This window comes from Panthera tigris, chromosome A2 (assembly GCF_018350195.1).
Source record: "Panthera tigris isolate Pti1 chromosome A2, P.tigris_Pti1_mat1.1, whole genome shotgun sequence".
NCBI classification, from domain to species: Eukaryota; Metazoa; Chordata; class Mammalia; order Carnivora; family Felidae; genus Panthera; species Panthera tigris.
This window is the reverse complement of record NC_056661.1, coordinates 76,409,971-76,429,128: the sequence shown is the minus strand read 5'-3', so window position 1 is coordinate 76,429,128 and position 19,158 is coordinate 76,409,971. Positions and strand designations below refer to the sequence as shown.

General features: G+C 41.2%; 1 protein-coding gene across 1 annotated transcript in view; it reads left to right on the top strand.

The window, feature by feature from the left end:
* The window catches only part of SLC26A4 (solute carrier family 26 member 4), a 50,606-nt gene that overhangs the window by 15,006 nt on the left and 16,442 nt on the right, over positions 1-19,158 (top strand). Inside the window, exons 6-12 of the mRNA XM_042977389.1 lie at positions 6,434-6,586; positions 7,261-7,343; positions 11,805-11,952; positions 12,895-13,008; positions 16,835-16,912; positions 17,054-17,149; positions 18,534-18,640. Coding sequence (XP_042833323.1) covers positions 6,434-6,586; positions 7,261-7,343; positions 11,805-11,952; positions 12,895-13,008; positions 16,835-16,912; positions 17,054-17,149; positions 18,534-18,640 — 779 coding nt within the window. The remainder of the gene's footprint in view (positions 1-6,433; positions 6,587-7,260; positions 7,344-11,804; positions 11,953-12,894; positions 13,009-16,834; positions 16,913-17,053; positions 17,150-18,533; positions 18,641-19,158) is intronic.

The following is a 19,158-nucleotide window of genomic DNA, read 5'->3' as shown; positions in this document are numbered from 1 at the left end:
TAGTAGCTGCCTCTTAGTGTTGTGAGGAATAAAGGAAAATCTGTGTAAAACACTTAGCACAATACCTGGCTCTTAGGAAGAGTTCAGTAAATTATTATTATTATTATTATTACCAATATTGTTGTTGTTATTACTGTTATCATTATTTTTATGGTGATTAGACCTCCTGTAGCTTAGTGTTCGCTTCTCAAGGACCCAGACTGTTAACACAGGCTGTTTTTTGTTACACAGGATTATTTTTGTCATTGTTGCTTTTTTTGCAACCAGGTCCTTGGTTCATTTTGAAAGCTTCTGAGTCCCTTTCTCTGACAGGCTCCCTCGCATTTGCAGTCCCTGGCACATCTTGCTTTTCCTTGCGTTCCCACATTTCCTGCCTGCTGTTCATTCATTTATTCCTTCATTGTCATTCATACAGTTCATCTATTCAATAAATATTTATTGACCACCTCCTATGTGCTAGGAACTAGTTTCTCCCTATACGAATCCACTGACCCCTGAATCCACCAAGAGACCCCTTACTAAGTGTACTCACTTCTTCGTGAACATTGCTTGGCCTGCCTCCACACAGATCACAGGAGGCTCAGGCTGACGGTTAACCTGGTTCCCTGGCCACTGGGGGACCTCGCCAACAGGAGAATGAAATAGTTCTTCCTGTCTCCTAGGACTATGTTTTACGTTTTATTTTTTAAGTTTTTATTTTAATTCCAGTGTAGTTAACACACAGTGTTTTATTAGTTTCAGGTGTACAATGTAGTGATTCAATAATCTATACATGGCCCCGTGCTCATCATGACAAGTGCACTCCTTAGTCCCCAGCTCCTATTTTACCCATCCCCCCACCCGCATCCCCTCTTGTAACCATAAGTTTGTTCTGTACAGCTAAGAATGTGTTTCTTGGTTTGTCTCTCTCTTTTTTTACCTTTGCTCATCTGTTTTGTTTCTTAAATTCCACATATGAGGGAAATCATGGTATTTGTCTTTCTCTAACGTATTTTGCTCAGCATTATTCTCTCTAGCTCCATTCATGTCATTGCAAATGGCAAGATTTCATTCTTTTTAATGGCTGAGTAACAATCCATTGTATGTATATATACCAACTCTTCTTTATCCATTCATCAGTCCATGGACACTTGGGCTGCTTCCATAATTTGGCTATTGTAAATAATGCGACTATAAACACAGGGTGCATGTATCCCTTTGAATTAGTGTTTTTGTGGGGGGTTTTGGGTAAATACCCAGTAGTGTGATTACTGTATCATAGGGTAATACTATTTTTAACTTTCAGGGGAAACTCCATATTGTTTTCCACAGTGGCTGCACCATTTTGCATTACAACCAACAGTGCATGAGAGTTCCTTTTTCTCCACATCCTTGCCAACATTTGTTGTTTCTTCTTTGATCTTAGTCATTCTAACAGGTGTGAGGTGATATCTCACTGTGGTTTTGATTTGCATTTCCCTGATGATGAGTGATATTGAGCATCTTAATATGTATCTTCTTTGGAGAAATGTCTGTTCATGTCTTCTGCCCATTTTTAAATTAAATTTTTAAGTTCTGCTCATATTTTAAATTTATATATTTTGGGTACTAATGCTTTATTGGATATGTCATTTGCAAATATCTTCTCATTTAGTAGGTTGTCTTTCATTTCTGTTGATTGTTTCATTTGCTGTGCAGAAACTTTTTTTTTTTTTTGTAGTCCCAATACTTTATTTTTGCTTTTATTTCCCTCACTTCAGGAGACATTTAGAAAAATGTGGCTATGGCTGATGTCAGAAATTACTGCCTGTGTTCTCTTCTAGTACTTTTATGGTTTCAAGTCTCCCATTTAGGTCTTTCATCCATTTTGAATTTATTTTTGTATATGGTATAAGAAAGAGGCCCAGTTTCATTTTTTGCATGTTGCTGTCCGGTTTTCCAAACACCATTTGTTGAAGAGACTGTTTTTCTCATCGTAGATTCCTTTCTACTTAGACAAAGATTAATTGATCGTTTAATTGTGGGTTTATTTCTGGGTTTTCTATTCTGTTCCACTGCTCTATGTGTCTGTTTTTATTCCAGTACCATGCTGGTACTTGAACCCACGACCCTGAGATCAAGACCTGAGCTGAGATCAAAAGTCAGATGCTTCACTGAGCCATCCAGGTGCCCCAGTACCATGTTGTCTTGATTACTATAGTTTTGTAGTATAAAGTCCCGGTACTGTGATACCTATAGTTTTTTCTTCCTTTTTCAAGATTGCCTTGGCTATTCAGGGTCTTTTGTGGTTCCATACAAATTTTAGGATTGTTTTGTTCCAGTTCTGTGAAAAATACTGTTGGTATTTTGTTAGGGATTGCATTAAATGTATATATATGGCTTTGGGTAGTACAGACATTTTAACAGTATTCGTTCTTCCAACCCACAAACATGGTACGTCTTTCCATTTCTTTGTGTCTTTCCTAGGACTACGTTTAAGATGAAGCTTGTTGCAAATGACCCCACTTTGAGACATGGACAAAAGTACCAAGACATACTAGAATAAGGTCAAAAATTGTTTTTAAACCAGACATGATTATTATGTGACTTATGTTCTGTTGAACATTATTCTTGAAGTCTCAGGTTAGAGTATATCATAGAATTTTGAGAGAATTCCTCCAGGCCAGTCAAGTTGGATGAATATATCTCAATCTTCCCTGTGTGATCATGTCTCTAAGCTTGCTCTTCTGAAAAGAAAGGATCAGCAGATTTGGAAAGGGTTGCATAACAGTTGAATGAACCACTCAGTACCTGAACAGACAATTTCACTTATGACATTACTGGCAGCAATCATTTGTGAAAGAACCCTTCAACAAATGCAGAGTAGTCATGGATTCCGTCCAGGAAAATTTGGAAGATTGTTGTAAGATAATTTCCTTGGCATGTAGTAACTTAACATCCCTTTTGTTATAAGGTTGTACTTTGGATTGTTTCCCTTCCCCAACTCCTCCCAAGAAATAAGATGATTAATTCAAAGAATTGGAGGAGGAAATATTGGGACAGTATGAAAAACTAAAACTTTAATTAGCAAATGCCAGAGACACTGAATATAGGATGCAGAAGGGGGAATGAAAGGATGCTGGTGGAATTCAGAATTAATAATACTTCTCATCCCACTATGCAGCTACTCAATTGTGTAAGCAAATCACATAGCACATTTAAGAGTGAGTATATTGGGGCTCCTGGGTGGCTCAGTCAGTTGAGCAGCTGAATCTTGATTTCAGCTTAGGTCAGGATCTCACAGTTCATGGGATGGAGCCCTGCCTCAGGCTCTCCACTAACAGCATGGAGCCTGCACAGAGCCTGCTTAGGATTCTCTTTCTCCCTCTCTTTCTGCCCCTCCCCTGCTTGCATACATTCTCTCTCTCTCTCTTTCTCTCTCAAAATAAATAAACTTTGAACAACTGTATATATATAAAAAAAAGAGTATGTTTTCCTACCATTCACTTTGAAAGGCTTGTCTCAATAGACAAAGGAAGAGTTTCTGCTTGCTTACTAAAGTGATACCTACCTCCTCCTTTATTCCTCTAATGAGGAGAAAGACCACACTGAAAAGTTCTGCCCAGATGATGAGGGTGTTGAAAGCCACCATTAAGCTTGAGCAGATTCACTATTCTGAATCTGTTCCATTTTATAAAAATCAAGCCATTATAATAAGGAAAGAACACTTGAAGCTCTAAGGGTTGATCTACATATGAGCAAAAGTTGTTTCTGGTAGGAGGAAATACCTGACTACAAGGGGGTGATTATGACGGGTTTGTTATATTTATAAAGATGAATTAAAAATAAATTTCGCACCAAAAGTTAACTGACAAACTTCTTCATATGTAATATCAAGTATATATTTTTTTCTTCTGGCTTCATACCCCAAGGTAATGCTAGGCAAAGAAGGAAGAAATTATCTAAGTGAAATGGTCCTAAAATTCTCAGAGCATGGTAGGAAAATAGTATAATATTTTCCATCATGGAAAGATTATTATTATGATTTGAACTATTCAGAATATTAGGTTGAAAGATGGATTTATATGTGTATCCACCTTTTAAACAAATTTAATAAGTATTTCCATAGTAATCTAAATTAGAGTTAATTTTTAGTACTTTCTTAGAGTCTCGTTTCTATTGTCTTTGAATACAATCTGACTACTTCAGTTTATTTGGGTGAATTTTATTTCCATGTAGACTAAACTTTTTATTGAAGAATTTTTTGGAAGAAATAACTCATATATATGCAACTCATATTTATATGCTTGTTTAACGCAATTGTATAATATAAACTGATTTTGTTTTTTGTGACTCGTATTACATTTTTAATACACTAGAAGTGCTTTTTATTCAAAGATCTAAGTGACTCTCATAGATTAAATGGGAATCCAAGAGTGATAATTTTTGTAAGGTGAAAATGTTTCTATGACTGGGGTAGTTATCTGATTGTTTTTAAGTTTGAATTTTCCCCTCTTGAGTTGAAAGTAAACCTTTATTGTGTAGACAGTTAAGTGAAATATTGTATCTAGCTTATGAATTAATGAGGCTTGTCATCAGAAAATTGATGATGTGGAACTTGAGAAACTTAACAGGTGATCATAGGGGAAGGGAAGGAAAAATAAGATATAAACAGAGAAAGAGGCAAACCATAGGAGACTCGTAAATACAGAGAACAAACAGAGGGTTGCTGGAGGGGAGATAGGTGGAGGGGATGGGCTGAATGGGTGATGGGCATTAAGGAGGGCACTTGTTGGGATGAGCACTGGGTGTTATACGTCAGTGATGAATCACTGGGTTCTACTCCTGAAGCCAAGACTACACTGTATGTTAGCTAACTTGAGAATAAAAAAAGAAGAAGAAAGAAAGTTGATGATGTGAAGGGCCAGACGCAATACCATCATGACTCTGAGGCATGTAGGACTGTTAGCTCCTAGGACAGATGCCCTAAATTCCTGAGTTATTGTGTCTGCTTGTGGTACTCCTCCATTTTCTCTTTTTCACCGGGCTATCACTGGCTTCATCGTTTGCTATCAGTGTATCTGCCTCTAGCAATTTTCACTGACTCTGGAAGGCAGTGTAAATTTGTTGGTATTGGGTTTAAAGCAAGAGCAAAAATACTCTGAGTGAAAGTCCAAGGGGCTTCCTGCTTGAACTCTCATTCAAGGACTTGGTGGACGTATTTTGCCGGCATGAAAGCGTCTCCCCTCATTTCCTTACTCTTGAATGTTCTCCTGAGAGTTGGAGTTCCTAGCAAAATGACTGTTAGATCACTTAATGTTTATTATACATAATTGTTACTGGATTGTCATTATAATTATTTTAAATATAGCTTACCTATAAAATTAAGTAACAAATACGTTATAAATGATCAGATGCTCCATTCCTTTATTTTCATATAAAATATACCTATAAAAGGACCATTCGAAAAGAGTAACCTTCACTGAGAGATTATTTGTCTCAAAGAATTAAAGAATACCTTCCTAAGTCATGCCTTCTATAAAACTGAAGCTGCCGGAACAAAGGTATTAGTGTTCTTCCCTGGGATTCTCCCTTGCTAATCTTCCTTGATTCCCAGAAACCTCCTATTTACAAAACAAAACTAGCTTTTTCTTGGAGTTAACTAGCTTTTTCTTGAGGTGGCTTATCTGTGCACTTGGAAAGAGTTGTGTTTTTAAAGTCATTTCAGTTCAAGTTTCAACTAAGTACCAAATTAATTTCCAAAAAAATTATATTTGAACTATATATCAATTCAGTAGCTTTTCTTTGCCATGAAGAATGGATCAATCCCTATGTATCTACATATGAAGTATTCAGGTATTTTTATTACCACCCATATAATTCAGGTTTGGGAAGAGTTTTAGCTAAAATACTGGCTAATTGGGACTTTTGGGTTTATCAGTTTTTAGTCTAAATAATACCACATCAACATTGTGAAATTAGGTCACTTAATAGCCCCTGTAAAACCACTTTAAGATATAAACTTTAAAAACTTTTCTGCAAGTGGGGCACCTGGGTGGCTCAGTCGGTTAAGCGTCTGACTCTGGATTTTGGCTCAGGTCATGATCTCACAGTTTGTAAGTTCGAGCCCTGCATGGAGCCTGTTTGGGATTTTCTCTCTCTCTCTCTCTCTCTCTCTCTCTCTCTCTCTCAAAATAAGTCAATAAACATTAAAACTTTTATGCAAATAAAATTCAACATATAATGATTTTTTTCTTTCAAAACATCTCATTTTATTGTAAAAAATGCAAATGGTTTTACCACTCCAATTAACCATCACTAATAACTTGGTACATATATATCAAATACTGGCTGTTTTTAATGGTCTCTGTGTTAGCCAACACATTTTTATGATTTTATGTGAAATTCTTAAGTGCTTTCGATGATGATATGATTTTTCACATGGGAAGAATATAAAATTATTTTCTTTTTACAGACTCTGATTGAGATTTTTCAAAATATTGGCCACACCAATCTTGCTGATTTTATTGCTGGATTACTCACCATTATCATCTGTATGGCAGTTAAGGAAGTAAATGATCGATTTAAGCACAAAATTCCAGTCCCTATTCCTATAGAAGTAATTGTGGTAAGTAAAACATGTAATTAGAAAATTCAGCATTAATCGGTTTGACAAGAAAGAAGTTGTAACATATATATGATATTGTAATATGTATATCTATATATCTACATATCAAGTAATATATGTATATATGACAATGGAATATTACTGAGTCATGAAAAAGAATGAGATCCTGCCATTTGCAACAACATGGATGGAGCTAGAGAGTATAAGCTAAGTGAAATAAGTCAGTCAGAGAAAGACAAATACTATGTGGAATTTAAGAAACAAAACAAATGAACAAAGAAAAAACAAACAAACAAAAAAAACCCCTGGAATCTTAAATACAGAGAACAAACTGATGGTTGCCAGAAGGGAGGTGGGGGGGGGATGGGTAAAATCGATAAAGGGGAAAACAAGAGCACTCTTATCTTGACGAGCACAATGTAAAGTATAGAAAAGTTGAACCATGATATTGTACACCTGAAACTAATGTAACACCATATGTTAATTATACTTGGATAAAAGAAAGAAAGAAAGAAAGAAAGAAAGAAAGAAAGAAAGAAAGAAAGAAGGAAAGAAAGAAGGAAAGAAAGAAGCCAACAGGGAAGACTTCCCAATGAGGAGACAAAAAATAAAAATAAAAAAGGAGTTGTTAAAACATGGAGTTTTTTTAAAAATCTCTTTTGTTTTATTTCCAGACAATAATTGCTACAGCCATTTCATATGGAGCCAACCTGGAAAAAAATTACAATGCTGGCATTGTTAAATCCATCCCACGGGGGTGAGTGCGGACTTCCTCTTAGGCAATACTAATATATTAAGTCAGAATTTTCTATTTAAAGGAAACCTTTTATTATAAGCCTCATTTCATTGGTGCTCCCTCAATAGTCTTCTTTGTGTGTGATCTTAAAGAAACACCCAGTTGTGCAAACTGTCAGTGTGTGTGTCGATAAAGTTTAAGCCATTTGTTTCAAAGCAGCTCCCATACCCTCTGTCCTTTTCTTCATTTTCTTAAAATATGGCAGGACATGTACAGTTACCACCAGACTCCTGATTTAAGCTCATATGTAGAATTGCAATATGATATAAATAGAATCATGGTTAGTAACGTTTATTACACTGAGAACAATCTGTTTAAGGAATAAGGGACATCTGGTTTAACTTCTCTACCATTTAGTTTAATCAATCTTAAATAATAATTATGTCACTTGTTCCCATGAATAAAACTCATTATCTTCAAGGGAAGGTTTATATATGTTTGGTAGTTCGGTGAGTTAGAAGAGTAAAGAGCAGATTTCCTTTGTCCACTTCTGTCACCGTCTAGATGGGTGACAGAGGGCAGGGGGCGGGGGCTCCTATAAAAAAAGGGCAATGACCACTGCTGAATTCTTAACTCGAACTTATTCTGCTATGCCAACAAGATCTCTCAGAAGATGCACTGAATGGCCCAGTACACTTTGCTGTAATTTTATCATATGGCATTAAAAAGGAGGCCCAAAGGTTTATTAGATTGGAAACACTAACTTCTAGCAATTATGACCAGTCTTACTGTTAGATAGGCAACAAGTACTAGTTTCCTTTTCTTATTATTTATTTTGAGAGAGAGAAAGAGTGAGCGAGAGAAAGAGAATGAGAACGAGTGGGGGAGGGGCAGAGAAAGGGGGGGGGACAGAGGATCCGTGGGGCTCGAACTCACAAACCTCGAGATCAGGACCTGAGCCGAAATCAAGAGTTGGACACTTGGGGCGCCTGGGTGGCTCAGTCGGTTAAGCGTCCGACTTCGGCTCAGGTCATGATCTCACGGTCCGTGAGTTCGAGCCCCGCGTCGGGCTCTGTGCTGACAGCTCAGAGCCTGGAGCCTGTTTCAGATTCTGTGTCTCCCTCTCTCTCTGACCCTCGCCCATTCATGCTCTGTCTCTCTCTGTCTCAAAAATAAATGAAAACGTTAAAAAAAATTAAAAAAAAGAGTTGGACGCTTAATCGACTGAGCCACCCAGGTGCTCCCCACCACCCATTTTTTTTTTTTAAATTACTTTCCAAAGGTGTTTCATCAAGTGATTCTTATGACCAATGTTTTGGTAATGAATCCTGATGCTGGAAGACATTTTGTGATAAAAGATGTAATGTGGCTATTTGCGGTCTTACAATATTTTCATGATTTGAGTGGTTATAAAACAACTACATAAGACATATATTTTATGGATCCTTTTTGTCAGGCTTCCTAAGATGTAACACTTAGAGGCGGTCCACAGCAAATGCCCTGTGCCATAAATGCATGTTCCATGAATAGGTTTGAGGAACTCATTTTTGCTGCCCTCAGTCCTCCTTTCTGGCCCTGTCCAGGGCTTTCCTGACTGCTGTCCTCCTGAAGTGGATCTCTCTAACCCCCTTGACCCTTGGGTTGAGTCATGTTGACTCCTCTGACAGACCACCTGGTGTAGTTTGCTGCAGCCCAACAGGGCCACCGAAGGGGGCAGGAGCTAGGGGAAAGACTACTCAAGAAGTCAGTAGAAGATGTCCAACCAGGGCCCCAAGTGAGTGACTTGGGGCAGAAAATTGCCACTGCTAAGATCCTGTAAGGCACTACAAAAGCATGGCAGGTGCATGGCAGATTTAGGGTCTCGCCACATTTACTGAGTACCCACTATGTTCGTAGGTACTAATTACTTACACATACCATACTTCCTTTACTCCTTCCAATAACCTTATGAGAAGAGTATATAGTTCCCATTTGATAGCTAAAGAAACTGGGACTTTGTAGGTTTAAATAATATGCCCAAAGTCAGAGAGTTACTTACAGAGTGATGGAGCCAGCATTCGGGTTCTTTGATTTCAAGTCCCTGAACATTGTGACCTTGGGGAATCAAGGACCTGGTAGAAGGATCTGGAATTGGAGAAGTAGGCAGCCAGGCAGGCAGTGCGCATCAGGTTGCAATCAAAACGGAACTCTTTGCAGGACTGGAAAGTTATCCCAACAGACCTAATTACCTGAAGGAGGGTTGGTTGGGTCTCAGGAACGAGTCAGAAGCCTGGTTTTAAAAAGTAAGGTCCAAGCTTATGTCTAGACAAGTGGAGGTGTGGTGCCGGGTCACTCAAGGGCTGGATCAGGGTTTCAAACATCCCATATTTCTACATATGATATCCATTCCCAAGCCTACATGTGGGTCAGGATGGGATGTGGGAGAAAAGGAGTCTGGAAGTAACCTCGCCTGTAGGGAGAAAAAAAGCCTACAGAGGCAGAGAACCAGACAGATCTTGGTACAAAGGAAATCAACATTACCTGGACCCTTCTAAATGACCTTGAGCAAGTCATTTCACTTTTCTGAGCCTCAGTTCCCTTATCAACAAAAGGAGAGAAGTAGATTCAAAAATTTCTAGGATATTAGATTACGATACTAATTTGGATAATATTAGGATATTAGCTAGCTCTAAATTTCTATGGTTTTCTATAACAATCTTATTTCTGTTTTAGCACTTCCCTCTAAATTAGAGGGGGGGAAATGTAGTTCCCTATTAAAGGAAACTCAGGGGTCACCTGGGTGGCTCAGTCGGTTAAGTGTCCAACTTTGGCTCAGGTCATGATCTCACAGCTCTTGGGTTTGAGCACTGCATTGGGCTCTGTGCTGACCACTCAGAGCCTGGTGCCTGCTTCAGATTCTGTGTCTCGCTCTCTCTGCCCCTCCCCTGCTCACACTCTGTGTGTGTCTCTCTCAAAAATAAATAAACATTAAAAAAATGTTTTTAAAGGAAACTCAGACATAAGTGAGCTAGGTGAGGGAGATTTTTTTAGTGGGTTTTGTTTGTTTGTTTGTTTTGAAGGTTTTTGGCTTAGGGACTTCTGGATATATACTCTATGGATAGTCATCAAGATATAGGTACATGAAAGTCATTCTCCCAATATTCATATTTGGGGACAACTGTATCATTATAAACTTATAGCTTTCTTTCTTTGTTTTTTCTTTCTTTCTTTCTTTCTTTCTTTCTTTCTTTCTTTCTTTCTTTCTTTCCTACCTTCCTACCTTCCTTCTTTTCAAATAGGCTTTTACGCCCAACATGGGGCTTGAACTCATGATCCTAAGATTAAGAGTCACATGCTCTATGGATTGAGCCAGCCAGGCGCCCCTAAGTTTATTTCTTTACATGGTTTGTAGAATAGCTCTAGTTTGTCAAACAGTAGTCATTCAACCCCACAGTCATTGAGAAGTCTTAGTCATTGTGATGATGGATCATTCTGATAACTACATAAATTTAATCTTTTCTGGACTCAAGAAGATTTTAAATATCATAGCTCTTAAGATATGGAAAATCTTTTTTTATTTTTAATTTTTTAAATTAAAAAAAATTTTAATGTTTATTTTTGAGAGAGAGAGACAGCATGAACAGGGAAGGGCAAAGAGAAAGAGGGAGACAGAATCTGAAACAAGCTCCAGGCTCTGAGCTGTCACCACAGAGCCTGGTGTAGGGCTTGAACCCATGAACTGTGAGATCATGACCTGAGCCAAAGTTGGATCCTCAACTGACTGAGCCACCCAAGTGCCCCTTTAATTTTCCTTTTTTTAAGAGAGCAGGGGGGAAGGGTAGAGGGAGAGAGAGAGAGAGAGAAAGAGAAAGAGAGAGGGATGGAGGGAGGGAGAGAATCTTAGACAGGCTTCATGCTCAGTGCAGAGCCCTATCTATATGGGGCTCAATTCCATAACCCTGGGATCATTCCCTGAGCCGAAATCAAGAGTTGGACACTTAACTGACTGAGACACCCAGGCATCCCAAGATATGGATTTTCTACGTAGGTCTTTCAGCATCTTATATTGTTTGTCTCTTTAATAGACCTGACATCTCTTCGTATGGGGAAAATCTTATTTTATGGTCAGACTATCTTTTAAATTCAAAGACCTTTAAGATAAAAGTGTGTAAGGGGAAACACTAATGTGTGAAATGGCATGGCATGGCATTGTGTGATATTATAGGATCCATAATGACAGGCTTATTCATGTCAGAGGTCTGGATAAGGCAGCGTTTGTAAGCTCTCAAAGAGGGGCAGAGAAGTCAGCCAGTGAGATAGCACCAGCTTCTAACTAAAAATTGTAAAAGCAATGCCACCACTTACTTGTCTCCTGCTTTTTGTCCTTAGGATCCAGCCCTTTTGCGTCTGACTTGGGGGTTGGGTGGATATAGCATCTGGCGAGGTAGGAACAGAGAATTATGGTCAAATGCTCACTGCAGTTTTCGTTTAAAAACTCTCTAGGTTTTTGCCTCCTGTACTTCCACCTGTGAGCTTGTTTTCTGAGATGTTGACTGCATCGTTTTCCATCGCCGTGGTGGCCTATGCTATTGCAGTGTCTGTAGGAAAAGTATACGCCATCAAGTATGATTACACCATCGACGGGAACCAGGTATGGTCCCCCGTGTGCTGAATCACTTTTGTAGGGCTGAAGACAAGAAAAAAGCATAAACAGGGTAGATTCTGTTGTCTGCTAAAGAAGGGATTGGTCCCTCTCACTAGCCCTTATCAAGCTAGGGTTTCCCTCTTAAGCATGCGAATTCGAAATTAATTGGAAACAGGCATGTTGTATCTCTTTCCTTTTTAAGAAGTTGAAGTAACCCGAACTTTAAGAGTTAATTTAGTCAGGTCATAAATAACATTCAAAGCTAACGTGTTGGGTCAGCCTAAGATTTCTTCATGCAGTCTGGGCTCCCCTGGTATATTTTATTTAATGGCACCTATAGTATGGCAAAACAATGCAACAAACCCCATCGATGGGAGTTGTGACCACCTTAAATTGAGGTGGCTCATTGCAATTAATACACACAAACCTTTTTTGTAGGCATATGCTACGTTCATTGCAAAATGAGCCGGTTTTAGATTGCTCACAAATCTGTCAGTGTGGTTTGTTTTTGAAAACACAGCATAGCAGTCACAGCAGCTCAATGATTAGTGGTCAGGCAGAATCATGGCCATCCTAGTCATAATATGCTTCCCAGCAAACATCCAACCACAGAAGAAATGCTTTATGTGCGAACAGAACAATGCTTTCTGCGAGAGCTACAGATAAACCACTCGCTGGGAAGGGAAGTCAGCATTTTAACCAGTGACTATTCCTTAGCAACCTTAAAAATGATTGAGAGCCGTGAGGCCTCTCTTAGACTCTGTGGAGCCCCAAGTCCTGAATGCCTTTCAAGACCTCCAAGCACCTTTAACGGTAAAGATTAAATTGGGGCTACCAGACAGGGTGGTCTGGGGAGTTTGCTTTCTTATTATTCTTCCTTACACGGTTGGCGAGGGTCTTGCAAAGATTGTATGTGTTCGCATCACTGCCACCCGGTCTCTGCCTTAGGAATTCATTGCCTTTGGGATCAGCAACATCTTCTCGGGATTCTTCTCTTGTTTTGTGGCCACCACAGCCTTGTCCCGCACCGCCGTCCAGGAGAGCACAGGGGGAAAGACACAGGTATGGAACAGCGGCGTGGTGGCTTGTGTCTCCTGCAAGGGATGAGCCGGGGAAGTGGCTCTCAGGAAGGCTGGCAGGAGAAGTCAGCAAGGGGATTACCTTGGATACATAGGTTTGTGCCTCCTTGATCCGGCTCCCCGCCCAAATCTTCTTCACATTTATGGTTCCCTAAAGCACAAATTCTCAAATTAATCTCTTTGTGTCACTGCTCAGCTGGCAGAGAGCTATACTTACCTGCTTGTCCAGGGACAAAAACAACTGACAAGGAATCAGTAATGAAAAATACTGATTTTTATCTATTTGTTATCTGGGGATAAAGAAGGCCTAGTGAAAGCACGTCATGGCTTAGGAGGTATTATATTTTCAGGAAAATCAAAAGTGTCTGTCTACATTTCCTTTACAAGGATCAGGAACTTCCTCCAGAGGCCTTTGGGCCCACAGAACAAGTTTGTTGGCCAAGAGTATTGTTGTCGTAACATTTCGGCATTTCTTCTGGAGTACGACTTGTGTTCCTGAAGTTCGGAACGTGGGTTTAAGTTGTCGCCTTCACAAAGTGACCCCAAATCCCTGAATAACCCTGCCTTCCATAGGCCAGAAAGCTCAGGAGCCGTTCTCAAAGGCTCTCTTTTCTAGCAGGAAATGGGGTCAGAGAAGCCCAAATAAGTGGATGGGGGCATGGGATAGGCTCAGGGGTGGTGTTTCTGCCATGCCTGGAGGGCTTTCCCCTCCCCACACACAGCTATTATTTAAGAGTAAAAAGTGTAATGAGGCTATAAAGGAGAACAACAAATCCAAAGGCAGTACCCTTAACACACACGGTCTTCAGACAGGGTTTTATAAAAGAGATGGGCTGAGAAAATTAGTGACTCCCTGCAGTGGCCCAGGGGGAGCTTTGTCCCCCCCAGGCACACATGATGCTCCCTTTCCATTTATAATGGATCTCTGTGCCGGGTTTGGAAGAATGAGCCTCTACCAGTTTCTTGGCTCCAGCGGAACAAAATTTAATTTTAATTTTCAGAATTTTGCTTTTTTTTTTTTAAAAAATGTTTATTTATATTTGAGAGAGTGTAAGTGGGGCAGGGCAAAGAGAGGATCTGAAGTGGGCTCTGTGCTGACAGTAGTGAGCTGGAGGTGGGGCTCGAACTCATGAGCTGTGAGGTCAACCTGAGTCGAAGTCGGACGCTCAACCGACTTAGCCACCCGGTGCCCCTAAAATTTTGCTTTTAATAATTGAGTTTCCTTTTTCGGGGGCTTGGGGATGCAAACACTTCTCGCTCTGAGGGAGCAGGTAAGACAGCGCAGCCCTTGCCAAGAGGCAGAGCCGTGCTCTGAGGTCCCCTGGGAAGAGGCTGGAGGGGACTCCAGAGCTGCCCCCGTGTTCAGGCGGCTGTCAGCATGCGGGTCCCTGCGGCTTTCACCTGAGCTGGGGCATTGACAGACTCCCGTGGCAACATGCGGGTGCGGGCAGGTCCCCAAGTGGTGAGGTCCACTCTCCTGCTGTTGCCCTCCAGCCTCCGAGGAGGCACGGCCAGCCGCCCCAGGAAGAATGCCCGTGTAAAGTGATGCCTTGGCAGAGGTCTGGGGGTAATGGTGTTCTGGTAAGCTGACACCTGCCATCACACACTGGCAGGTATTATATTTAGGAATGAAGGATGCCAGGATTTCAGTAGTGAAGAACGAAGCAAGCACAGACGTGACTTGCTCTTTAATTACTGAAATGTATACTAAGTTCAGGGTTAAAAGTCTAATAGCCTGGACTACAATCCAGGGACTCACAAACACACACACTGGCAGCTCTTCCCTCGTTGTGTGGCTTCTCATGTTTTCTCTGATGTTGGGACCTCAGTTTTCAGCATCTATAAAATGGGAGGATTAATCGTATCCCCCTCATAGGGATGTTGTGAGGATTTAAAAACAAACACACGCCACGTTTGTAAGGTGCTGGCACATACCTGTAAACGCTTAGTGTTCCCGTCATTAACTCCTCACGATAGGAAAAGCATCGTGGTACCTGTGATGCATATACTGTGCCCTGACGCAAAAGAAACACCCCGGCGAATACTTACTGAGTGAAGGAATGGAATAATGAGGGTTAGTGACCGCTAACTGTCTGCAGCACATCCTCAGATTGTAGAAGAGCTGAACATTGCAACCTGTTGTTTCTTTCACCCCCATCGGACTCCTGCTGACTCACTAAAAAGTAATTCTGATTGCAAACTTCCCTCAGCTCCGATTACCTTCTCACTTGTAACAGAATTAATTAATTTTCTAGCAACTGAATGTGCTCATAGATATAAAATGTACAGCACCTCCCACAAACCAGCCTGATAGAGTGAGTGCATGTAATGGACCCCTCGCAGATTTTAATATAGCGACCAAAATTTGTCCCGGTCCCCATAATTGGCAGCTTAGTGTTGCATATATTTGGCGAGTGGGTGGCCATTCCCCTCGACATGGGCTGTCATCTCTGTCCCCAGATCTCCCTTTCCTTTAGCAATTCACAGAGCTCTACTACATCCATGGCAAGGTGCAAGTGGCTCATGATAGACAACAATGTTGGCTAAGCGATTGTATGGAAGAAAGGAAGGAAGGGAGGGAAGAAGGGAGGACATCAGCTGCTCTGCTTAGAGAGGTGAGGGAAAACCACGAAGGCATGGGCATCCTGGAGCCGTGGTGCTAACGGGCAGCAAAGAGTCTAACAGAGGGCTCTGAATGTGCAAAGCATCCGGATGTGCACAGCCCATCATTTGCATGATGTTGCCTCAGGCTGAGGTAACCACGGTGGGAACCTGAATGATCAGTCTGCCAGGTGGAAAGATGGTGGCTATGAAATTTCCTGTGGTTTTCAGATCTCCTACGTATGTTGGCTTTATCTGTCTCTTTCAGCTCACACCTCCAGTACCAGGCAGACCCCTGCGCCCGGTACAATCTTCCCTGTTGCTTCTTCTCTCGTGGCTTTGCTTCTGGTGCCCTGTCTCCTTTTCTCCTTTGTTTCAGAGCTTCTGGTCTTCACCTCGGCCAGGTGCCAGCTGTCTCAGCAGAGAGTTCATTGGTCAGCTAACCAAACCAGAGAATAGCCCCACCCCCTCAGCCTCTCTCCTAACTATTTATGGATCTTAGGAGAGCTTTGTTTTGCCAGCGAAGGTAAAGTTTCTGAAGGTCCTTTAACCCCTGCTGTTGCCCCGTCATCACTTGGGCTGCTGGGGGGCAAAACTCTTGAGCCTGCGCCCAGGGACTGTTGGAGGAGGCAGGGGGTATGGTCCCACTTCTCATTATGCTCCTGTAGCATTTTGAATTTGCAGAAGGGCCGGTACACTTATTTTCTCTGAGACTTCTGTGCAAATTGATGCCGTCCGTATGATGTGTTATCAGAATAACTGCTATTATGACTACTGGTTCAGTAATGAGGAGGAATTAGATATGTGCCTTGGGAATTTATTGCCCAAGAACATTCACGATCTGTTGTTGTGGCAGGGGAGAGGTCCATGTTTCCCGCTATGGCAAATAATTACAAGTGTGGCCTCCCCACCTGACACCAAGGCTATAGGTCTGTAATACATCCAGTCCCAGCCGGCTTTCCCTTAGCAAGCTCAGGCTTCATGTTTTCTTTAATTTCCCTGCCAGAGCTACCATATATACGTTTCCCGTTTTTCCTTCAGTTGTGTAGAGTTGTAAGAAATAATTCTCATTTGTCTCAACAGTACTGAGCAGAAGGGGGGAGGCAGGGAGGTGCACCCACGGCCAGGCTCTCCTGCACACATCCAGCAAGCTGGAAGACACGAGGGAGAGGGATGGACCCCGTTCATGGGAGGTGTGTGTCTTTCAGATTGCCGGCGTCATCTCGGCTGGGATTGTGATGGTCGCCATTGTTGCCCTGGGGAAGCTGCTGGAACCCTTGCAGAAGGTATAACCCTGCTTCCCAACAGCCCAATTGCATAATTTCTCTTCACTGCTCTGTCATCAGAGAAATAACAGGAGATTTACAAATCCTCACATGGAAGACCATTCCCCTGAATAACACAGCCTTCCCTGTCCCTCTTGACAGTCGGTCTTGGCAGCTGTTGTAATCGCCAACCTGAAAGGGATGTTTATGCAGGTGTGTGACATTCCTCGTCTGTGGAGACAGAATAAGATCGATGCCGTAAGTCACTGGCTGCCCATTTTTGTCTGAAATGTTTGTTTCTTATGTGCTTCCTGCCGCATCACTATGTCCCCTTCTCTCCTCAATCTCACCTGCACTGTGGGACTCCCAGAGCGGAAATTAGAATTGGATGGATAAGCCAAAGCCTGCCAGGTGAATCAAGCTTTGGGAAGGTCCTGTATCCCTGGGAAGATGTATTTCCATCTAGGAAGAATCCCACATAAACACATTAAACACCAGACCAAATAAACACATTAAAAAAATAATAAAAAGAAATGAGCTTTCTAAAAAATAATAATAAAAATGAAAAAATAAAAATAAATAAAAATAATAAAAATAAACTCCTCTGTAATATAGAAGGACAAACGAAACTCAAACAAAGCAAAACCAAAATACAAAACCCTTACTGAGTTTAACTCTGACCAAAGTAACCTTCAGAACTGTTCTGAGGAACCATAAAAGCCAGAAGCTAACTGGGTGCCTGGGTGGCTCAGTCGGTTGAAACTCCAACTCTTTTTTTTAATGTTTATTTATTTTTGAGAGAGAGAGAGAGAGCACAAGTGGGGTTGGGGCAGAGAGAGAGAAAGAGAGAGGGAGACACAGAATCCAAGCGGGCTCCAGGCTCTGAGCTGTCAGCACAGAGCCTGACACAGAACTTGAACTCCCAGACCGTGAGATCATGACCTGAGCCGAAGATGGATGCTTAACCAACTGAGCCACCCAGGCACCCTGAGCCTCCAACTCTTGATTTCGGCTCAGGTCATGATCTCAACGGTTTGTGGGATACAGCCCCACGCTGGGCTCTGCCTTGACAGCACTGAGGCTGCTTGGGGTTCTCTCCCTGTCTCTCTGCCCCTACCCTGTTTGTGCTCTCTCTCTCTCTCTCTCAAAATAAATAAATAAACATTTTCTAAAAATTAAAAAAATAAATAAAATCTTTAAGAAATGTGGGAACATAAAATAATGCTATGCAGTCATATTTGCTTGTACTTGCAAAAACTACTGGTGAAAAGTGTGCACATGTACATGCACACAGATACATGGAAATGTGAACACAAGTGAGGGTGTTGGACAGGTGAAGAGGGGAGAGGGTCGGAAGCAAGGTTTTCTACTGTACACCTTTTTAATATTACTTCCATTTTGAGCCACGTTAATACATTCCCTATTCAAAACTTAAATTAAAAACAAAACATTGAAATGGGACAATTGGTCTTTGTTGGAAACATCAGTTTCTACTTCCATTGAAACATGAAATGAAGTAAGAATATTTTTAAAAAGTGGAATTTGTTCATGGACAATTGATCTTCTTGTTTTTACAGGTAGTGTCTCACCTGATGGTCCCTGACAGATTAACGAGGTTCTTTCCATTTCTGTTTTGTCCTAGGTTATCTGGGTGTTTACGTGCATAGCGTCCATCATTCTGGGGCTGGACCTCGGTTTACTAGCTGGGCTCATGTTTGGATTACTGACTGTGGTCCTGAGAGTTCAATTGTGAGTAATGTAAGACCCAGATTTCCCAAAAAGAAGACAACATGCCCTGAGATTTCTTTCTTTTTTTTTTTTAATTTATTTATTTGAGAAAGAGTACAAGCGGGGGAGGGCCAGAGAGAAAGGGAGAGAGAGGCTCCCAGGCTCCGATCCGACAGCACGGAGCCTGATGTGGGGCTCAAAGTCACGAACTGTGACATCATGACCTGAGCAGAAGCCAAGAGTCGGATGCTTAACCGACTGAGCCACCCTGGCTCCCTACACCCTGAGATTTCTTATACCATTTTAATAAAATATAGGGAAACCACTCCCTTTCATAATAGTTACTATGTATTGAGGGCTTCTATGAATTAAGCCTATAGTGCTTGGCACACATGATCATATTTAGTCTTTGGGACAATCCCATGAATAGGTTTTTTAATTCTCATTCTACAGAAAAGAAAATCAAAGCTCCGAAAGGTTAAGAACCTTCCCCAAGATCACACAGCTAGTAAGTTGCAGAGTCAGGGCTTGAACCCGGA